At 28.0% G+C, this 25,378-nt stretch overlaps 1 protein-coding gene across 3 annotated transcripts in view; it reads left to right on the plus strand.

Annotated features, from left to right (window-relative positions):
• Positions 1–12,272: 12,272 nt before the first annotated feature.
• LOC135964035 (uncharacterized) overlaps positions 12,273–25,378 on the plus strand; it is a 137,084-nt gene continuing 123,978 nt past the window's right edge. Inside the window, exons 1-3 of one of the 3 annotated variants that reach the window (XM_065516089.1) lie at positions 12,273–12,691; positions 18,900–19,018; positions 19,259–19,342. In XM_065516089.1, the coding sequence (XP_065372161.1) occupies positions 12,461–12,691; positions 18,900–19,018; positions 19,259–19,342 (434 nt within the window). In that variant the 5' untranslated portion in view covers positions 12,273–12,460. The remainder of the gene's footprint in view (positions 12,692–18,899; positions 19,019–19,258; positions 19,343–25,378) is intronic. The other 2 variants (XM_065516088.1, XM_065516087.1) reach the window with 2 other exon arrangements.

Genomic DNA, 25,378 nt, shown 5'->3' on the forward strand with positions numbered 1-25,378 from the left:
TTCAATATAGTAAACTTTCATATAGACATAAATCACACGACCTAATTTCATGGTGATCGGTCCATAATTGGTCATAGCCCCCATATAAGTCCCACTTCCGAAAATCACTCAAAAATATAAATTATTGAAATTTTAAAAGAAAAATGTTTTTGCTCTTTTACTTAGTGTAGGGTATTATATGGTTGGGTTTGACCGACCATACTTTCTTACTTGTTTAAAAAAAAAAATCCGTTTAACCCCCATTAACACGAAGTCTGGTTATGCCTTAACTAATAGTTATACAGTCGGTTAAAATTGTTTTGTATGAAAACTGTCAGTTTAACTATTAGTTAAAACATAACCAGACTTCGTGTTACTGGGGGTAAGACATGTTAATAAACAAAGTATATCAAGTAGTCCAACTCTTTGACAACAGTACCTAACTCTATACATGTGTTAGTAAAAAAGTACCTAACTCTAAACATGTGTGAGTAACAAAATTACACATGTGTTGGTAACTTTTAAATTTTCTACAGGCAACAGAGTTTTATAAATATGTTCTAAATTTGAATTTGTATGAATTTTTAATACCAAAAATTGTGTTTAAATTCTACAATAACAAAAAATTACATGTCAGAATTTCCAAAAATATTTTTTTCTTGATTTGTGCAAAATAGAAACTTTTTATCAATGAATGTGTGCTAAAAGTGTTTAAAAAAAATATAAAATTATATGTGTTAAAGTAATAATGTGTAATAGAACGTTATTTTATCAAAAATTAAAAGTTAAAATTTCAAGACATTTCATTTGTTTACATTTCTCTGAGCTCACACGGTACCCGTATATCTGAGAGAGTAATTTGAAAAAAATGAGAGTTGGACTACTTGGTATACTTTGTTAATAAATTTGAATAGATTATTAATTTTTAAAAATTTAATTTTAGTCTAATTGTTATACAGTTGAATAAAATGCTATTGAAAATTTTTACTATTTGACAACAACGTCGACGTTTTTAAATTAAAGATTAATTCAAATAAATTTGTTTATTATAATTTAAAAAATGAAAAACTGATGTGAAATTTGTTTAGTTCAATAATTTTCGACAATTGAAATATGGAGCATATCATAATCGTTTTAAAAATATCTTATGAGACATTTTTGCAGTCAGTTCTTATCAAATATGTAAAAATATTAAAAATTTTTGAAAACAATATTTTATGCATAGAGAAACATAGAGCAGAAACTAGAAAAAAACTCAAACAAAAAAATTACTCAAAATAATCACACATACGAGTGTTGTTTTTGTTCTCACATAGTTTTTTCTACTAATACATTCTCACCTCTTAGGTTTTTGACAACTGAGTTAGGTCTTTGACAGGAAAGTTTCCGCTCTATGTCTATTCTCTATGCTTTTATGTATAAATATTATGTTTATCTAAATTTAGACATTTTTCAAACTCATTTAAAAATTTTGAATTTGATTATTTTTTACGACTAGGTCAAAAATCTTTTTGCGTGTTATTTTGGAATTTAATAAAAACAGAGGGGAATATATGCAAAAAAAAAACGAAAACGGTAAGAGCTAACTTAGTGAAATAAACAGGATTTCTTGACTATGCTTTATAACAATTTTTCATTCATTGAAATTAATCCATACTTTTAAAAGTTACAAACTGTACAAAGTTTTCCTAAGCAGAAGTGGTCGACTTTTACACCCTGTATCATCTCACCTTATATCCCAACGGGTTGGTTACAAATTTCAATTTCTTAACCCTTTAATGCATATTGTTGCCATTTGTCTACATTCCAGTTCCACTTCATTTTAGACGAATATAAGCTTAATACTAATTCAGAAAAATCAAATGGACTACGAAAAGTTTCAGCTATAGAAATTCTAAATCAAACTAAAGCTAAAGGAAATATAATAAATAAAAAATCAAATCAAATATTATTTGATACTTTATAGAAAAATAAAAGTAAAAATCATGCATTTAAGGGTAAAGCCTACAGTGCCGGTCAAAATAATAGCACCACAGAACCTTAAAGCCATCAACATGGAAAATATTTTTATTTTCATAGTAATTTTAATTAAATATTTATAGTATATCGTTAATTAATCGCTATTTCTTCTATGAGTAAAGTTTTCTTTAAGAAAAATTAACCTTTCAATCAATTATATGGTATTTTTGAAAAATTCCCAGATTTTGTGCAGTCAAAATAACAGCACCATCGTAAGAAATTGTCGAAAAAATATAGAATATTTATGTTTTCGATTTAAAAAATCGCCATAATATTATAATTTGAATTAATTTATATCGAAATGAATCAAATTTAAAACAAAAAAATTAATTTTACTTTTCAAATTTTTTTAGTAACAAAAAAAGTGGTGTATGGGAGCTCTAGTTTCAAAAATTATGATTTCTGAACATACAATTAACTTAATTCAGAAAAAAAACTATTTATAGATATTTAGAAATGGTTTTAAAAAACATTGCGTTGAAATCAAGATATAAATTTCAGGTTGCGAAACCGCTTATCGCTTTTAATCATAACACTCTTGGCCCACCGTTTCGAAAATCAGTCATTTATGTTCTGCACGGTGGTCAAAAGTGGCTACTAGTGTTGCAGTTATTCGCTGACCATTACAAGAACAAAATTTAAATTATTTAAATCCTAGAAAAGTTTTATCAATAACAATATAACATCCTCTATTAAAGGTAAAATTTCCAAAGTCACATTACCATTTTTCAACATTCAAGTACCAAAAAACTTCTTGGTCAAATAATTAAACAAATTATATTGTTTGATATCAGACTTCTATAGAATGTCCTCCGAATCCAATTTCAATTAAAGTTTAAGATAATATATTCATATTTTCTTAAAAACACACAGATTTTAAAATTATAATTTAATCCTGGTTTTTCTACTATAACATTCGAAGAATATATGGAATAAATAATTCAATATTATATGATCAAATGCTTGATAAAATCATACTCAGATATAAATCAAAGAAATTATGACCCTAGGAATGATCTATGGAATGATAAATTGATATAAATTTGGGTTTCAAGCTAAAAGTCAATGTCGTGGCACAGGATGCGATATCCCCAAACATAGTTTTATTAAAACTAGATGGCCAAGAGTCACAAAAAGGGTAAAAGGAAACCAAAAATATTTAAGAATTAATTGGATACAAAATTTTAGAATCTTTATGGGTGGTCGGTCTCTTTTTTGCCAAAAAAATACGAAAACAAAAGGCAGCAATATTTTACTTTTAATAATAACGTGTTAAGAACGTTACAAACCATAATACTTGTTACTAAATTAAATTTTGTCCTGGTTAATTTGTGTTTATTTTAATCGATTTCTATCTTGGTGCTATTTTTTTGACTGATGAATTTCGTAGGTAGTTATATATTATGTTGTTTTTCTTTAAAATTTGCTTCTAATTTTCAAAATTATTTTTAATGTTTGAAAGTTTATTGAATTAAGCATAAATTAATACAAAAACAACAAAAATTAATTTAACAGTTTTTACGTAATATTTTAATATAACAATATGAATGTCGTGGTGCTATTATTTTGACCGCAGCTGTATGTCCTCCTCTACATAATTCATACATAATTTTGCAATAGCAGCAATAGTTTAGAAGATTCAGATTTATTACTACTTTTTCCTGATCTAACCCACTGTGCAGACTTTCGCTAAACGTTTTTTTTTTGTTTGCCATTACACGCGTGTTTTGTTCACATACATACATTTCGGTACTTACAGGACAATCTCTTCTCTTGAGTTGTAAGAGTGAGTAAGTGGTGAACGAAGCTAAACTATTTGTACGAGAGTTTGTGTTTCATGTTCGTCTTCTTCAAAAATCGACTGTGTTTATGTAACAAATGTGTTGTAAAGTAGCACGTGCTTGCTCTTGCTGCTGTATAGCAGAAACGAAAACCAAATATAAAATGTTACTATTAAGCAGGGTTTACAATTGCTACTATATTAGCCGTCAATTGCAGTAAATATACATTTTTATCAATCTGCATACTAAAAATATAGTTACTATTATAATTTTGTATAACTCTGCTAATATAAATTGCTGTTACTATTCATATATTACTATACAAATTGCAAAGTTAGTTTGCAATTTCTAGTAGCAGATACAACCAGTTGTCAACTCGTTATTGTAGCACAACAACCAAAATATATGTTCGTGCTATAGCAGCATACACACTTTTTTGCCGAACTAATATTGCGCGTCAGCATTCGTTTTTGTTTTGTTGTGCTATCAATTTTCTCTGGCAGCAATTTACATTTCTTTGGTTGCTTTGCTATGGTTGCATTGATATTTCTTGTTTTTTGGCTATTTGGATGCTGCTAGTTATTTTATTGTCAAGTATGTAATACGAAATAACGATTATTCATTAGTGTAAATATTTTTGAATCTAACTGAGATATTGACTTGCATTTTTTTTGTAAGACCAAAAATTAAAATATCTAAACAAGAAAAAAAAATGTTCGGAATAAATGTGGATCAAATTGTTCCTAATATGTATTTGCAATCCTATTAAAATTTTGATAAAAATTTTAGTTTTAGAAACTCAATAAATATGTAATCTGTAATAAAATCTTTATTTATTAGCAAAACTCAATGAAATTTTCAACGTTTTTTAAATTTGTCATTCCAAATTACAAAGTGTAAAAAAACTTTTCAAAAGGTTAAAAGGAATCCCACAATTCCTAAAAATTTAAGCGAAAATCCCGAAAATGGTATTTTTTACAATTTTAACCATATGGTCTACATTTCCTTCGGGGCTGGGAAAATACTTTGGGGATAAATAGGGAACAAATCAAGGTTTCTAAAGCTGCTTTCCGTTTTTTGATCCCAACTTTGGGATTTTAGAACATGTGGCCCAAAGTTGAAATTTTTATCAAAAAATAGGTCAAATTCCGAAGGACGAAAGGGCAACATGTTCAAAAAATAGGACATGTTTTTTATATCAAAATGTTCTCTGTAAAGCTACCTTACAGAAAAACATAAAATTGTTATATGTTCTTAAAGAAAGTTTTTTTTTAATAAAAAAATTTAAGTCACCTTTTCATCCAAAAAACAGCAAAAATCTACTATTTTTTGAATTCTTAAATTGAAAATCGTTTATTTTTGGATCTATAATCGATATTACTCTGAAATATTTTGTATATTACTGATAATTTAGTTGTCTAACTAACAAAAAAAAATCGAGCCCGTTCGGTACAAAAGTACGACCTATATTTTTAAAAAAGCGGACCAAGGTATGGCAAAATTTTAAAATTTCAATTTTGAAATGCCTATAACTCGAAAAGTATAAGAGATAAATAGCACACACAAGCATATTTTTTCAAGACATAGGCGAGCGCTTTCTAAACATATAAAATTCTTTGAAATCGAATGGGAAACAAAAAAATGGCACGTGTTTAAAAATTTTGCATGACGAAGGTACCCTATTCTGAGCCCCCATAGCGCCGCCCCTGAGGCATTTGTAGGTCCCATTTCAATAATTTAAACTCGAATACTCCTTGGCTATGCCCGCGTCAAATTTTATCCTGATCAGATCAGCCGTTTAGAAATGCCAGATATATTTCAAAAAAATTTTGATTCTGCCCAACTGTACATTGGGTGTGTTTACTGATATGTTGTTATGCACTTATCAAGAACAGCAACTGATAGCATCAATTGCAGAAATGTCAATTGTGCTATAGCACAACTACAGAAGTGTGTATTTTTGCTAGAAAAGTTTGCCAGCACAACAAAATAAAACGAATGGAGTGCAATATTAGCACGACAGAAAAACTGTGTGTGGTATTAAAGCACGAACATATATTTTGGTGGATATGCAATGGATTGTGTTTGCTACTAAAAATTGCAGACTAGCATTGCAATTTTAATAGTAATACGAACGAACAGTATGAATATTTATATTAGCTGATTGTGATGAAATGAGATAATTTCATATTTATTGCATAGTCAAATGTAAGAAATAGTTGCTAGAGCTGAATATCGAAACCCTGCTATTAAGTATATTTCGTGCCACATTTTGTTGTACGTTGGCGCTAACATGTATGTACTACAACAAATAAAACAACGACGACGACAAATCTGTGTTTGTGTATAAAATGTATTGAGGGCAATGTCGTATGTGTATGTATGCAAAAAAAAAAAAAAAGATAACACAGAAAATAACAACGAATGCTGTAGAATGAAAGAATGGATGTATATAAATAAGGGGCAAAATACGTAACAGAAATGAGAAAATCTTTGCAACGACACACGGCTTAGACGAATTTTAAAATACCCTTAACAAATAACATTTGAGTTTTTTTAGTGCCCCCTAAAATATGCTGTGAATTATAAAATATAAACAAATATTAGAGGTAAACATAACTATTTATGTAGTATAACAGTTTTGAAGGTTACATTAGAGAGTGACTTGTTTATTTAAAAGGGTTTAGTAGGTAATCCTTAATGTTTTTTTCTCCTCATTTGTAGTACTATCTACGACAATGTTACAAACGTTTCATTAAGCTAGGCTGTTTTATGTACCGCCTTGCTGAAGGGTATAAAAAGAACAATTTAATGGATTTTTTTTCCGTATATGAACGTTGAAAGCTGCTGTTTGGTTGTTATATTTTCGTATATGAATCAAGATGAATCACGCGATTTTTTACTTACTTAATAGTATAAGTAATAATAAAAAAGGATAACGTAAGCAAAATTTTACCAAAAAAAAAGTTATTACAAAAAGTAAGAAAATTCTAAATACTTACATATAATTTTGTTAATATTTTTTTTGCGTTTAGAATTTAATTTGGTTTAATGATTATTTATACCAAAAACTTAACTTTTTTTCTTAACTTTTAAATCAATATTTTTTGCTTAAATAATATATTTGAGTATTATGTGTATTTAATTTTATTTTTTATTTTAAAACAAACTCATAAATTTTGTATTTATTTTTTACACTTTAAACCATAAAATTTTAGTTGATTTATTTTGTATTTTTCGCTCGTTTTAAGGATTTTATTGAATTTTTTGCACTTTTTTCCAGCCTGATTTTATTTCCTTCTTGGATTTTTTTCTATTGCCTACATATTATTCATTAACACTGTTCAAATTCATGCCAAGTTGCCAAATACCGTTTTTGTTTTTAGATTTTCCGTTGGTGTGTAACATCTACGTTGAGTATTAAAATCCGACTGAGTTTTTCCCCAAATCAACGTTTGGCTAAAAGCACCATAAGTTTCTCATTTCAGTGGAGGAGGACTGTTTGGTGCTGTGTATCATTATTTGTATAAACATAAAAATTTGCGGTAAAAATGCTGACTCTCACTTGGACAAAGTGTGCACATGGTATGTTTGGCTTTAGGGCGCATGTGTCGATTACATGTGATAAGTAAACGTTACTTTTTTTTCTTATTTGGTTTATTTTTTTACGGTTGTTTATGAAATAAAAAGCAATGTATGAAACAAAATTATACAGGGTGTACATGTTTAGGTTTTATTGTTTTTCAACAGAAAATTAGGTCATCAGGATGCGGTCGGTATGGGTGGATATTAAGAAGTTAGGGTTTGCCATTCTGGTTTTGAAAAGAGGTGAAATAAGTGTTGAATTTTTAAAGTGGTATAAATAAACTATTGAAGTAAGCAAATACAAATTATTAGGGTGGCCCAATTTACATATGTATATGAAGTTGAACATGTGGTTGATGTTCCTAAATAAAACACTAATTTAGATAGTTTAAATATTATATTTCTACATCGGGTTTACATCAGTATTCGGGGAAAATTTGGCCAAAAAAAATTGGCTACATACATCACCGAATTAACTGCAATTACCATTATTCTATAAGCAATTGTAAATTATGAAAATAAAATTGTTCGTTTCTCATAATAAAATTTATTCAAATCTACTACTTAAATTTCAAATGTTTGCCAACTTATTTTTATTTCGACAAATTATATTGGGTGTATGACTTAAAAATGCGGAATTTACAATAGATGACGTATCTTTTGAACGCGGTTTTTTGTTTTTAATAACTTATACATATGTAATTTTAAAGGGTATTTATCTGTTATTTATTCTCACTTATTGTGTAAACAACAAAGTTTTCTTTGCTTCGAAAATGTCTAATTTTGTGCCGGAAGTTTTACTTTACTTCTTTAATGTTCACAGCGATGCTTATAGAGAGATGGATTGTGCGGTTTAGAATTGGTAATTTTGATACGGAAGACAAAGATCGCTTAGGCTAGCCAAAAAAGTATGAAGACCAAGAATTGGAGGCATTACTCCATGAAGATTGTTGTCAAACTCAACAAGAGCTTGCAAAATCATTGGAAGCTACTCAACAGCAATGTTTGCGAGCAGTAGGATTCATCCAAAAGCAGGTAAATTGGAATACCTTGAAAGACGATTTTGTTTGAATTTCTTCATGACAACGCTCGGCCACAGCGTTCTCTGCGATACGCTTCACTTTGGCCTCAAAAGATGAAGGTCTTAGCTATGACCAATGGTCTTTAAATAAATGTATATTGTACAATATTTCTCGGTTGGACTAGCCGGCTGCCTGGCTGGATTTAAAAGCGATGGATATTCTGCGAAACACTTCAGGGAGGATTTTAAAGCAGCATGAGTATTCATAAAAATACGTATTGTCGTTGCGCAAATGAGAAGTCCGAAGTCCGACTTTTTAGGAGAGCAAGAATTCAGTTTATTTTTAATTAGAAGAAATGCACATTAATCTCTTTTATATTTGAGAATAGCTTAACAAGTACATGTACCATCAACATGGTTTTCGGATGAAGCACGTGTAATTTATTAAATTGTTAGTACTAATAATGATAATGACCTAATAAATTCAAAGCCAAAGAGCATGATAAGCTTTTAAAGACTGAAGCCAACCCTAAATATCCTTGTCACGTAAGCTGTATTTGCTGCGGCAAATGGGGTCAATTGTATAGAACTCAATAAACTCACATTTTTACACTACATATTGACTTGAAAAATATATTTTTTTTTTTTTAAGTCAGTACAATGTATGAGAACTTTGCTAGTTATATTCGGAATTATGCAATAAAAGTATTGAAATAGCACAGTAGAATGGAAAATAAATAATTTAAAAATAGTTCAACGATCCAAACTGTACTGAATTACAACCAATTTCAAGATATCGCATAAATCGTGATAAGCAAGCTACAAAAAACCGAATCGGTGTTCAAATCCACAAACAAATTAAATATAAATGTACAAGAAATTTTACCGAAAACTTGCAGAATTGTTTTTTTTTTAAGATGCCAATAATTTCAAAATGATTCAGGTTTCAGAAATTTTTTGACTATAATTAACTTTCTCCGGTTTAACAATATAGTAGACAATTTTTTTACAAATATAAATCATATACAAATATCCATAACCGATACAAAAATATATTTGAAGCTAAGTTCCAATTGTTTTCAAAATCATATTTCATACCTCAAGGACTTCCATCAATCATACAATACATAGTTCATTTATTTTCTAATTTATTATGTCTATTTATGCACTCAATTAATATTTTCTATACACATATCTACATTCATAATTTTAATTTGATTACGTAGTTTTATTCTAAATTTATAACAAAAACACTTTGCCATTTAAATCAAACATAAATTTGATTTAATTTGTTTGTTCTTGCATTTCTTCTTCCTCTTTCTGTTGTTGGCTTATTATAATTAGATAATATTATTAATAAGCAGACATGCAATGTGACGTCATTACTTATTGTTTATTGCCAAAAAACATTTGTTGTTATATTTATTAATATTACACCAACAAAACAACACACACACGCTAAAGAAAAACACGAAATTGCATTAAATACTATTTATATTACCTTAAAAAAAAGAACAAAAACTAACAATTACACAAGCAGAAACGAAATTTGTTTGTTGTTTTTAGAAATTCATTATAAACAAGTATATGGTTTTTTATAAAACTCTTTACAACTAAAACTTTTATGTTAAAAACTTTATTTTGAATTTACTAAATTCAAAACAATTAAAGTAAAATGCATTGAAACGTAGACGCAATAATAAAAACAAACTGTAGACTGTTTGGCTGACAAAAATAAAACTGTTAAATTTGTGCTAAGAAAGAAATAGAAACAACTGGCAACATTGGGTTTGTGTATATAAGAGAAACTTGGCAGCATTCTTTTATAGATTTAGTATGGCAATGACGCAGCGGTGTGATTTTATTTTTTACCGTTATTTTTAAATGAGAAGAGATGGGGATACTGTAAATAAAAACTGATGCACTCAGTACCTAGTTTTAATTTGTGAATTTTGATAAATTAAAACAAATATATATTTTTGAAGCAATAATTCATATTTATTTAAGCATTATTCTGAATGTCAATTAATACATTTTTATATATTGCTCGGTCTTGACCGACCATACTTTCTTACTTGTTTTATCTCTATAATTTTTTATATTGACTACTATTTTGAGGTTTATCATGACAGAAATTTATGGTTAAGTATTGCTATGTTCAGACTTGAGATTTTAAACGCGTTTATGCAAAATGTTGATTAAGTTAAAAGTTAATCAAAGCCGTTCAGATTACATTTGAGATGATTCAGTTAACAAATAAAAAACAACAAACAAATGTATATTTCTTTACATTACAAATTGAATGAAATGCTTTAAGTTATCAGCAGATTAGTTTAAACTTATTAATGATTGAATTGTGAACATAGATGGATTAATTTTATATGTTTATTAAATGTTGTTTATAAAAAACCCTTTTAAAATGTATGTATGGCAGTACATCAGAAAGGTACGTTTATTGTTTCCTGAATAGCAGCTCTTCTTCCGGGCAGAATTGTTTTTACCTCCACGAAAAGAGGCAACGCTTTAATAATTTGTCTCTCAATAGCTGGTTTGCTATCCGATCTTTGTAAATAATTTGATAAGAATTAAGCTTCAGTTTTGCCAAATTCCTTTGATCTTAATAAGTTCCTTCGGTCGAACAGAACAAATTACTAAATACATACATAAATATGTGCCGTTATATCGTTATGGCAATGCCATCAGAAACCCCCTATTTATAACATTACTTTTAGGGCATCACTTTTAAAGTGAATCTGATTTAATGTTTCTATGTTCATTATTAAAGAAAATTAATATACTACTGTTAGAATAAAGAAAAAGTTATATTGTGCCTCTCTTTTGGAATTCTCACTCAATAATATTATTGATTAATATTATGTTTCTAGGTTCATCGTTAAAAAAATTACCATTAGAAGGAGGAAAAAGGTTTCTTATTTATTCAGGACTATATTTGTTTAACCTCAATTGCTTAATTGTTCCATTACTATAAATGTATTATAAAAGTACTATTAGAAAAAATAAAAAGTATCATAAAGCACCAACTTGTCGATTAATTCAAGTTCTTATGTTAATTTGTAAAAAAATACAGAAAGTACCATAATAATAAAGAAAGAGTACCTTAAAGTCTCCACCAATATTATAGAAACTTTAAAAACTACCATTAAAGAAAAGACACCATAAAGTCCCCACTTCTAGATTCCTATTTAATTTTATAGGTCGTTTATTATACAAAAACCATTAAAATAAAGAATAAGTACCATAAACTCCCACTTGTGGATTCCTACTCGATCAGGTCCAGATAAGCTTTATTTCAAGTTTTTATATTCATTGGTGAAAAGAATACCAAAAGTACCTTTCGAATAAAGTAAAAGTAGTACTGTCTCCCCCTTGACAACTTTTAGGGCATCACTTTTAACACAATGAAGTTAGTTGCAGTTTGTTTCTTTACTCGCTATTATTTTTTTTGAATTAAAACAACAAGAATTTTGTATACAAATCAGAAAAAATACTTGGCAAAACCGCGCAAAACGAAAAAGGTTGCAACAAACGCTGTGTGCTGAAATTAAGAAAATTGGTGTTGAATTAAATAAATTTTCAAAGAATTTTGTGTGTCAACAAAGTCATCTCCTCTGTAATAAAACATATCGATTGAAATTTGTATAACTAATGAATAGCAGCGAATTTTCTTTAATTTCTTTGCTTAATTTCACTTGCGGCTTGTGTTGTTTTTTGTTTTCCTACAGCAAGTGTTTAATATAGTTGACTCTGTCTAGCCAATGTGAAATGTGAATTTTGACATATTCAGCTTTTTATTTTATCGTACTCATTAATTTTGTTGTTGTGTATTCTGGTTTTGCCGATTTGACGTTTTGCAAGCAAAACATAAAAACAACATAACGTAAAATCAAATTAAAAAGAAGTGTTAAAAAATTGTGTTTGTGCCAGTGAGAAAAGAAAAAAATCAAATGTAAGCAAAAGCTTGTATGATTTGAATAAAATAAAAAAAGTGTTTACTAGCAATACAAACTTATAAATACATTTCAAAAAGGATTATTTATCATTGTGGATTATCTCCATGTACATAAGCCTGCAAAAACCTGCCTCAACCACTTGGAAACGTGTATCGAATTTGGTGAATTTGCTTTGGAATAGATTATATTTTCCAGCTGTAACATCACCCTCATTATTGGCTCTTACCTATTCACCAAGTTCTTTAACAACTGCTTCAAGTAACAACACTGCCACTGCATCAACTCCTGCAACCTCGAAGGCCAATTTTACTAGACCAGTCGAGAAACCTCAAAAGGTATGTACCAGGAAAACTCAACTGTCGTATTTAAGCTTCTCATTATATTTCTATTATCTACAACATTTTCATTATCAGCTATTAGTGTTTATTATAATTTCCACTGACGTCTGTTTTTGTGTGCTCAGTCAGGTGCATGCATGATTTGTTTTTATGGGGTATATTGGGTTAGTGCTGCTGTTTGCAACGTGCAAAAATATTGTTCCAAAACCAACCTGATTGTTCTATTATCTCACGGACAAAGCTTATGGAATTTGTTTAGAATCAGTCCATTATTTTTCCTAACTCTCATATAACTGCCCTATCTGAAAATAGTTAAGCTCTGATAAAACCAAATCCAAACGAAAATTAACACAAAAAAGTTTTATATAAACTGAACTCGCACTACCAAATTTAGTACCTCCGATCGGTCCATAATTTACCAATGATCCATTATAAGACCCACTCTCGAAACTTTATTTATGAGCATAAATCTTGAAATATCTTAGGCCCTAATTTTATAAATCACGTCACCAATACAAATACAATACAAATAAATTTCATATATAAGAAAATAATGCTACTCAATTTTGTGACGATCGGTCCATAATTAGCCCTAGCTACCATATAAGGGCCACTTCCGAAAATCACTCTAACGAGCATAAATATCTTAAGAATGAAATTCAATACAAATAAGTTATATATCTACAAAAGTCATGTCACGATCGGTCCATAATCACAAAGCAAATAGCTCCCATGAAAATTTTAAGTGTTTTTAATGATGAACTCGGTGTAGCGTATCAGAAGGTCGGGCTTGACCCAGTATATTTTATTATTTGTTATTCTTGTATCGATTGTATTTGTTTGTATTCTTTTTTCGGGTCATTGTTTTGTTTATGATTTGTTTTGCTTTGTGACGAAATACTATTAGTTTTTTTTGTTAATTATTTTCTTACTTTAATTGTTGTTCAGATTGATACATATTTATTTATGGACGCTTGTTTTTGTATTTGCATTTTCGCGCTTTTTTCTTGAATGAATAACTTATCATGTGCGTAAAAGAAAAAGTGATCAATAGACAAAAGCAACACAGAGTTTTAAAATAGAATTGCAAATTACTCGAGTGGAACATTTTGGGAAATTATAACTGCTTTTGAAGTACATACATGTGAACTACTGATAAAAACGTTTAATAATTTGTAGGTATACATTATATTGCTTTCTTGATTTTGTTTATGCTACTTTGCAAAATATTAGCTTATTAATTAAAAAATTCTTTATTTTCTTAAAGCTTTTAAGAAAAGCTTTATTTAAAGTTCCGAATTGATATTGCCAGATGCGAAATTTTGAAGTCTATAAGATTGTAATACCTATTTTATGACAAACTTTTGGGTCATTTTGTAGGTTACGCTTAAAATTCTCCACTTTTTAACATAAAAGTTATTTTTTTTTTCTACATTTAAATTCAGTGGTTTATTTTTATCGAAATGCAAACTTTTTTTTTCGTTTTTGCACACAATATCTGAGCTAATTCTTAATTATTTCAGTGAAATCACTGGAATGCTACTTAGGCTCATATTCTCAAACCCTATTTCCTAAATTTTCGACTGACTGTTCAATATTTGATATTTGTTATTGGATTTTATTTGAAATACTTATAAAATCAGATATTAAGCATCACAATTTAATGACATATTTGGACCAAATTCAGGATTTTCGAATTTTGATCCGAATTGTATTTTATTAGGTGTATGACTTAAAAATTAGGGATATTGTACACAATTTTTGTTTTTAATAACTTATATGTATTTGAATTTTGTACCAACCAATCGTCATATGCGTGAAGTTTAGCTTGACTTCTTTAATTTGAAAAGAAGACCAAAAATTGGAAATTGTTGTAAAACTCAACAAAAACATTGGGAGCTACTCAAACAGCAATTTAAAATGTTTGCGAGCATCACAATTCATCCAAAAGCAGATAAATTATGTGCCATACGAACTGAAGCCAAGAGACCTTGAAAGACGATTTTGCATGTCATATTTCCAACGAATCATTACTTGCGATGAAAAAAAAATACAACATAAATAATATTTGAACTTTGGAGTCCCATATCTGTCGAACTATGGACCGGCGACCAAAAAAACTATACTGTCATATTCATGAAACATACCACTGGTAAAAATTTGGTATCGGTCCGGAGTGGCACCCATAAACTAGAGTTTAGCCATATTTTACCACAATCTAGTAAATTTGTCTAAAACTTCTTATTGAACAACTCTGTAAATATCAAGCTTTTTTCTCAAAGGACTATATATTAAAACAATTGTATGCCATTCCATTGTAAATTAATAAAAAATTATACAACTGAAATGGACAATAAAATTGTTATAAAACTGTGAGTTGGTAAGAATTTGGCTTTAATATGAATTAACTTGGATTAAAGCAAAAACGATTCAAGAAACATTTATTGAATACTTGTAAACAGGGCAATCAAAAGTATGCAATATCATATTTTTTGCTGTGCGTCGTATAAACATATGAGTTAGTTATTTATTCCTTTCGGACAATTTTACGATTTTTGCCATAGATTTGTTTGTGCATATTTTTGCATATTTTTCTCTTTACAGCATATCTTATCATATTTTGCTTTTTATAGCATATTTTGGTATATTTAGCTAATAAATGCATATTTTTGTTGCATATTTTCTTTTTTTTTTAATTATTTGGTTTTCTTAATATAATTGTAGTGTTTGCATTGAAATTTTTCATTTCTATATTTTACTATTTATGCATAATATCCTCTCCCTACTGATCCTATACAAATTGCGGCACATGAATTCTGAAAGTCAAATATTATCCTAATAATTACTAAAAAAATTTAAGTATTAGACAGTTTAAAATTGAATTAATCAATTGATTAAGATTGTCTAAGAAACTCTACGGAAATCTAAAACAAAGATTTAATTTGAAAATTTGAAAACTTAAGTAATTTATTGCAATAATAAAATGAATTGAATCAGACTATTTTCATGTATAATAACCAAATTTAATTTATGAGCTCAATATTTTTTTTTTACTTTCTATTTATTTGTTTAATAAAACTTTGAAATTCAACAAAAACCAACCAACCAAATTTTAAAGTGCATATTTTTTATATTTTAAGAGCATAAGTGCATATTTTATGCGCATAAAACACTTTTTTAGAGCATATTTTTGGTTGCCCTGCTTATAACTATCGTTTTGTATATCTGTGAGCTCTATTAAAAAAGTTGGTAAGAAATTGATAAAAATTTCGTTGACCTAAAATTTTGAACAATTTTCAAAATACTGATAAATCGACAAATAATTTTTAAATTGATTTTTTTATATTAAAATATTTTGTATATTAAAGAATAAAGGATTTCTATGTACCTTTACTAACGACCCATTTTCAGTCTTTGAAATAAATGCCTTTCATATGATATCCATCCATATTGTCTATGTACATTAGGGGGATAACTAATTTTGGCGAAAATACTGCGAAAAAATAATACCGTGGTTTTTCATATTTTTTAATGCTCTATTCAACTATGCTATGCCAATTTGCATATTTGCAAAAATGTCAATAGTTATCTCCCTAATGTACATACCTTATTCGTAAAAAAACAGATAGTTGTATTGTGTTAAATAAAACATAAATCGTTCAACATAAAAATAATCCAACATTAAAATATTGGCATATTATTATTCGGTATTTATTAGGGTATTCAATTAATCGGGTTTCTGGTTTAATCGGTTAACCGAGCATATAATTAATCGGGGTTTAGATTTATTCGGTTAATAATCGGTTAATTTAAAATTATTCGATTAACCGAATAATATCTATTTTAAATTGAAAATATAACCACAAATTTTGTGTACAAAAGCAAAAAAACAAACAAAACATAACAATTCAACCAAAAAATAATAGCAAATATGGTATTTGAGATCCTTTTTGTATACACATTTTAGTTATTTTAGGATTTTAGTGAGATCTTCTGAATATAAGAATATAATTTTTACTTTTAAAAAATTTTTTTCTTTAGATTTAATAAAACTTGACTTGGAAAAAACTTTTTGCTGATTGTAGATCAAGCCCGACCATATAATACTCTACACTAAGTAAAAGAGCAAAAACATTTTTCTTTTAAAATTTCAATAATATATATTTTTGAATGATTTTCGGAAGTAAGCCTTATATGGGAGCTATAACCAATTATGGACCGATCACCATGAAATTAGGTCGTGTGATTTACGTCTATATTAAAGTTAACTATGTTGAATTTTGTGGGTATACCAACATTTTTAAGCGATTTATGCACGTTAAAGTGATTTTCGGAAGCGGGTCTATATGGGAGCTATGACTAATTATGGACCGATCGTAACAAAATTTGGTTACATGAATTTTGTATATATAAACTTATTTGGAGCGGAATTTGTGGAGATACATACATAAATTAAACATTTATGACAGATAAAGTCCAATTTCGGAAGGACATTTGTATGGGGGCTAGGTGAAATAATGGACCGATTTCAGCCAGTTTCAATAGGCTTCGTCCTTGGGCCGAAAAAATAATATGTACCAAATTTGATCGAAATATCTCTGCGCACAAGGTTTACATGGACAGCGGGCCGACCAGCCAGCCAGACGGATGGACATCGTTTAATCTACGCAGTGGGCGTTACAAACATCTGCACAAACGCTTTATACCCTCCCCACTATGGTGGTGTAAGGTATAAATATGTCAGTTGTTATTCTCACTACACATTTGTCTTGGATGTTCGAAAAAATATATAATTTTAATTTGAAATTTCTAATTGAATTGAAATGGAAAAATAATTACAAAAAAAATATGTTAAAGTGCAAAAAAAAGGAATTTCGGTTAATCGGTTAATCGAAACAAATTAATCGGTTTATTTGTTATTTGAAAATCGGCAATTTTAAATTATTCGAACAGTTAATCGACAAAAATTAATCGGTTAACCGATTAACGGTTAATCGATTGAATACCCTAGTATTTATATATTTATCCACTTTTTCGGGAAATCTTCCCATTGGATTGGGTGTTGTACAAAATTGACATTATGGTTTGAATTCCACTCAACGGCCTTTTTTCATATTGACCTGGAAGTACACAACAGGTGTACTTTTACTTTTTTGCTTCAAAGTTCTTTACCGAATTGCTGTCTGGCAAAATGTCTACTAAAAATTAGCTATTTTTGTTTTTCCCGATTTTTTGACGATTTAAAAAAAATTTGATTATTTTGACGATTTTATACCAAAAATATCTGGCAACAGTGGTTGCAAAGTGTATTTTGACAAGCACGACACCTTGTTGAGTACTGACTACTCAAATAGTGAATACTTTTACAGCACTAATTCCAACAAGGAAAATTTGTGTGAAGAAAATTTACAGAAAGACGTTTTTCTAAACAGCTTTATTAAAATTTAACAAAACTATTGGCAAGCCAAAACTAAATGCTACCATTAAAATAAAAAGTTAAAAACCTAAAAGTAAAATTTGTTTAATTTTGCCTGAAACATTTTGCAAAATCGAGAAAAACACCAAGTGTAGAATAAAATAAAAATCAATTTTTTTTGCTCACACTATTTCATTTTTGGCTTGTCGTTGTCGTCGTCCGTCTGCTAAAAAAGTGTTTTTGCAAAAACGAGTTTTGATTTTTGCTTTTAAATTTTCAATACAAAAAAAAAACTGAATATTAGTTTCTATTGCTGGTTATTGTTTGTTTTGTTGGTGTTGACCTTTTTCATTCCAAACACATAAATTGCACAAATTGTTTTAAACTAAAAAAGGTAATTAATGCGTATTAAATTTATATATTAAATTTAGTTGTTTAGTTCAATATCACTGCATGTGAAGAAGAAGAAGAGGAATTGTTAATGGAACTAGAGGAGGGTACAGGAGTGGTGAACTCTTTTGTGTAGTTGTATTTATTTCTTACACACATGCCACATGCGATTATTAATTAAAATATTTAACATATTTTATTTCTATTTACCTTTATATTTGTATTATTCTTTTATTTTTATTAATTAATTAATCATGTAATTATGATTGTTCATAATACCTGATCATGAGGTTCAAATTTAGTTGTAGCCCCAAAAATTAAGTGATTAATGTTTTGTACATGCCACATACAATACATAAATAAATATTTATATGCAACATGTTTATGGTATGATTTTAGATGCCCCGCACAAGAAGACGTCATCATTCTAGGGACCGCTCATCTGGTGGAGTGCGTGATAAACGTAGGCGTGTGGATTCAGAGGAAAATTCTCCCGTAGCTACTGAAGTAACTTCACCGTAAGTTTCGAGATCTAAAAGTACGGTCATGCATCTTTCAAATATTTCCCCAGCAAAAAAAGCGTAACCCCTTTAAAACAAAATTACATACCCGACTATTCTAAGTAAAATAGCTTTTATAATTCATTATTGGTTACGTTTTTTTCATCATAAATTTGCATTGTGTGACCTTACCCTAAGATCTTTGTTATTAGTTTTATATAATTTTATTAATGCTGATATTGGCTTTTTTACTTTTAGGCCACGTTATAAAAATACTCGTTCGGTTGCCAAACGTCGTCGTCATGAATCGGATGCCAGTTCCAGAGTTTCGAAGGAATCAACGTGAGTAAAAAAGAAGTTAAATATCATATTTAGCTTTAAGTAGTTGTATTTGTAGTTCTTATGTTTTATGTATGTGTCTATCTATATGTTAGGGTGGAAAGTATATCAAGATATCGACAAAACTTTTTTTTTGAAATAATTACTTTTAAGCAAGTTGGCTAAATCTTGAATACCTAACCTTCAAAAATTTGTTTTTAAAAATTGATTGATTTACTGCAAAAATTAAGTTTAAATAACAAAATGATGGTTACCCAGCAAAAAAATAATGGAGTTCATATTTTACAAACGTCACCTTAATTGATTTTGGGACAAAAATACAAAAATTATAGAGGTCTTTTCTTTACCTAAAAATAACATCAAAATATCGAAATTTTACAGTATTAAGAAACATATGTGCAATGTCACGTTAACTTAAAATTTATTGGCTTTTCACTAAGTTTTGGAAATTAGATGGTTGTGGAAAATTTTGAACTTTTTTACCTCATGATATAAATAAGTGGACCACATAATAGGTATAATTTTGCCAATTTATTTGAAAAATAAAGCATTAAAAAGAAATCGAGCCAGAATAATAAATTTACTCTAATAATTTAGTTTTGCATATATGCGAGAAAAAAGTTCCATACCTTTTTTAAATGCTTTTATTATTAAATAATTTAATATGAAAACGTGCTTTTTTTTGCTTATAATGTTAATATTTTCTCACCAAGAATAGCGAACTTAAAAAATTAAAAAATAACTTAAATGCGCTAGTAATTATGGCAGTATAGAATTCTCGCAATTCCCACATATACCTATGTACATATTTAGAGTTAAATGCGCGAATTTCTTTAAATTTTCAAACCTATTTATGGGAGGGAGGGTGTTGATTGGAGTTTTGGAAATTAGGATACTTATCACTAACTATCGAGGAAACTTATGTTGAAATGTTTAGAAATATGAGATATTAGTCGTTGTATATAAAAGATGTAGTGTAGTTAGAGTTTTGTATGAACAAAAATAAGTACTTCAACGCTAAAAATCCGTTGGAGTAAATTACTATGGTAAGGTTATCACGGTTTAAAAAAATGTTTAATCTGAAGATATGAAGTAACTTGGCTTGAAAACACAGATTTCTAAATTTATACTAATGTAAAGTATAAATATGGGAATTAATTAATGGAATATGATGTCCAGCAGACGTTCGTTCTTTAGAAATTTTGAAAATTTTATGAAAACGCTTCGCTTGTATGGCTTATTTCTTAAGCAACAACTGAATTATTTGGCCGGCTCGCAGGGACTTCTTGCTGAAACCAAATACATGTCAAAGGATGACAGCTCAATTCTTGACATTTCATTATTTGACAGCCAATTTACTTCATAACCTCAAATATGCCTACTCTTTACAAATAAAAAAGGTGTTATATAATGTCATGCTAATCGCTTTATTGTCGAGGAATAATGTTTAAAATATTAAATAACAATCTTACACATAAAATAATACGTTAAATAGGTTATAACTTTTCTTTTGTAAAATTTCAATTGCAATAGAAGAGGTTATACATGTACATTAGGTGTCCCAAAGAAAATATTGTGGATGTTCCTGACTAAAACAAAAATTTAAGTCTTTCTAAGATACTATTTCTCAAATTGTTTCCCTGGTTTCTTCAGTATTTAGCCGGATTTAAGGTTTTTATGATTTGTTTCATATTTCTCGCAAAGAAAACATGAAATATTGGTGTCATGTGAAAGGTCTTAAAAACCCAATTTTAATTCCGTGCCATAAATTTTCGTATAAATTCAAACATATTCGAAAATTCCTGCTCACCAAATAGTAAACCTGAAACAAAAATTATGAGATACGGTATCTTAGCATGAATTAAACATTTATTTTAATTCAGAATATCCACAACTATTTTGGGACTACCCTAATGAAATTAATATAAATTACCTAATTTAATGAAGAAATATACTAGGGGATACTTATCACTATACTATCGAGGAAAAATGTGATATAAACAAATTAAAATAATAACAAAATTAAAATTAATGCAATTATCCTTAATTAATATTTAAATATATTTCAACTATTAAAAAATAATTTATTAAAACAGTACAAATTAATGAATTGTAAAAATATGCACTAAATAATTTATAACATTTCCTATGCTATAGGAATACCATATGATACTAAGATACAAATAAACCATTGGACGAATTTATATGCAAATGCTTGTCTAATAACTATATCTACTAATTATCTATCCGAATCACACATTTTGCTGTAAAATTGTTGCTAAATTTTTTTGCATAATTTTTTATATACATATTTTTTAATAAAAATATTATTTTTTGTCGTCAATGGGCAATACATATGTATATTGGTTCGACAAAAAGTTTTTTTTGTAGAATTTGTTGTTGTAAATAGTATCAAATGTTGTCGACTAACTTCTTTCGACATCGTGAAACTGACAATAAATCTCTTCATTTCTATATCAATTAAATATTATCATTTCAAAACATTTTGCTTTAATAAATATTCGATATTTATTTTAAAGTATCAAAAATATTCATAACATTTTGTATTGAAATTTTGATTTAAAAAAGATTTCGGTAACGAAAGGTTTTGTAAGATCATTTACACAGTTAAAGATTTTCATAGTCATTTAATACGAGATGAAAATTAAGGTTCGAAGCTGTTGTGTAATTTTTAATCATTGATCGAGTCATATTTAATTACACTCAGGTCTCGTTTTATGTGATAGATGCGTTCCAAAAAAAAAAACGCATAAATAGAATTCGCATAAAACGATATTCTAGCTTCATATAAAAACTAATTTCGTTCCAAAATTCTGAACAGCCGCATAAATTCAAATTTTAGAAAAAACTTACGAATGTTAGGTTAATGGACCATTTGGTCCATATAAACTGCTAATGTAAAAAACAAGTATAGGATTCCACTTTTTTATTTTTTTTAATCAACATAGATTAAATGTGTAATAGATAATTGTGGGATTCCCCGTTTTTGATTTTTGTTGTAAAGAAGCACAAATATTTGCAAATGCTTGGTACACTTTGTGTGCAGTTTTTTTAATAAAAAAAGATGAAGTGCAAGAACTGCTCAATGCAGAAAGTGACTCCGATATTTCAGATTCGGAAGTTAATTATATTTCAGAAAACATATGAAACAAACTAATAAATACTTATTTCTTTTTAAATAAATGTAAAAAAATCAAAGAAAATCGACGAAAATATACTATGTTCCCTTAAGCTAAGATTCGTATTTTTTTTATTTTTCTTAGTCCTGTCTTAAGTCAGATCCTTGAATTTTTGTATATAGCATTGGTTTATAAAAAGGCCACTTGAGCTAAAAAACTAAGTCAGTATATATCACCGTTCAAAAATTACAATGGAAGCAATTAAAAAATTGGACCAAATTGGCTTAACCTAAGACCCCTTTCACACTAGGCAATTTAGTTGCGCAAGTCTCTTATGTTTGTAGATGCCCGAGGTAATGTCGGGTTAAGGAGAAGAAAATTTTACATGCTGTTTTGTTGTTGGGCAAGAGACTTGCGCAACTAAATTGGTAAGTGTGAAAGGGGTCTAACAGCAGGGTTAAAAAAACCAAAACAAAATCGCATAAAAAAATCCACCAAAATTTATTTATTTCATTTATTTAAACAGTAAAAACAAAACCCGTTTAAAAAAATAAACAAAAATATAATATTAATTCATTAATTACAGAAAAAACTGAAAATGATCCAAAAAATAAGCTAAAACATTTTTTAAGGAAATTCTGTAATACAGTGAATGTCACTTAAAATCGTACACCATCGTAGTCAAATTTTATTCATTAGTTTTAGAAAGTTGATGTTTTGGAAATATTTTAAAATGCTATTTTTATATTGTGTGTGCTATTACCTATTAGAAAATTGGGTATAATTTTAATTGCCTTATCCACAAATAAAAAAATTGGGTAAGACTGTCAGTGCCCAGAATATCAACGCTTCATTTAAAATCGTAAAGGCACTAAAAAATAGCAAATGATACCCTACAAAGTATTAGGATTATTTAATATTAACATTTTTTTTAATTTTTAAAGTTTTAATTATAATTTAATATAATTGTACGAATTTAAGTGAAATATGAATTTTGTGATGTTCTTTAATTTTCATTAATATTTTTTTAACGAATTGAGGTTTTGTTAACTTTTTTGTTGAAATACATATTTTTTGTTCCAATTAATAAAATTACTTTTAATTTTTTATATAATCACCTATTATTGCCTGTATAATTTCATAATATTTAAAAAAAAAAAATATGTTGTACGATTTTGAGTGACACTCACTGTATGTATGATTAATCTGAATCACTGAATAACTGTATTATGCATCGTTTTGGAATTGGTACAACTTTCACTTCACTTTCATCACTAGATGATATAATCATATTGTAAAATATACTTTTCATCACTATAATTTAAAAAAACATCTAAAATTTTTAAATCTGTTAAAATTCTAAAAAAAAAATCGCATAAATTTGAATCCGCATAAAACGCACAAAAATATAAGTGCAAATTTTTTTTTATTATTTTTAAATCATATTTTGATTTTTTAAGCATAACATATCAATCACTATCGATGAAAATATTATCCCAGCAAAAAAAGTGAGGAAGAAGATGCAGAATTTTCACAACAAATAGCATGCTTGATGTACTTCCAATTTTGGTGAAAAAGCTATGAATTTTACATTAGCTTGTCATTGGAGGGATGTTGTTCATTTTTGACAACTTTTTACTTAATAAATTCGATGCTTTCGATGCGATTAAATTTCGATTTTAAGGTGTTATTTTAATGTAGGTAGTGGATACCTATATTTTTGGCATCTTGGATGGAAATATAAATAATAGATGAAAAAGTGATGTAATTGAGCATTTATGAATTGATTTTAATGTAGTTATAAAATTTATGAGACAATGGTTGATTAATTTTAATGATTAAAAAATGTAAAAATTATTTGTATACCAATTTTTACAGGTTTTAATAAATTTTATAAAATTCAAAAAATGTAGGAAACAATTACATCAACGAAATATTTATAATTCAGTGTCAAATACCCATATTTAAAATCACATCTTCAGAGGTAGAAAAGATTCATTTGCAACTTTAGATGTGATTAAAATGTCATATGTAAAGATGCACTTCCATTATTTTTTGTTGGGATGTAACAAATAACTTTCACTATCCAGAAGGTTATTTTAAATAAACTTCATTCAAATCTTGAAAAATTGTTTACATTCTAAATTCTGTCACATACTTTTAGGCTTTACTTTTAATCAATAACTTAAAAAAAATCATTTTCATATACAATCATGTTCACTTAAACTAAAGCAATAATTAATTGGCTGTGAACATGTAAATAATAATTACCATAATGCAATAAACAAATATAAATTAAAAATATAAAAAAACATCTACATTTATAAAATTATTTGCTAAACGAATATACAATATTAAAAACCTTTGTTAAAAAAAACACGTTAACATTCAAATATAAAACAAATAAATAATTATATATATTTGCACAGCCTGCAGTTAACAACAATCTTACAAACTCAATTGAACATGGGCTTGACACACATCTGGTGAAAATAAAAAGTTGAACTCTTTTTTTTTTAATTTTTTCACATCATAAGAAATCATTATTATTTGTATGCCTTTTTGGGAGAAAATGATTTAAATTTTAATAATAAACTTCCTTGTTTTCCATATTTGGCCCAACAAAAAAACGGAACGAGAAAAAGTAAGAAGGCTTTTTTTAAAAGCAATATATTAACGGTATTTGACTGTATTTTTTCACTTGTGATTTGCACAGAGTAGGACGTTTCAGTTGAAATGATGATATTCAGGAAAGTTTCACTGCATTGTGGTTTTGCTGTCGCGTGGGTGTTGTTATTTTAAATGTAAAAAAAGTTTCTCTTATCAAAAGTACTTTTTAAAAATATTGTTTATTTTGGCATAAACAAATCGTTAAAATTGATAAGGATAATTATTTCGT

This window comes from Calliphora vicina, chromosome 1, assembly GCF_958450345.1.
Source record: "Calliphora vicina chromosome 1, idCalVici1.1, whole genome shotgun sequence".
In the NCBI taxonomy this organism is placed as follows: domain Eukaryota; kingdom Metazoa; phylum Arthropoda; class Insecta; order Diptera; family Calliphoridae; genus Calliphora; species Calliphora vicina.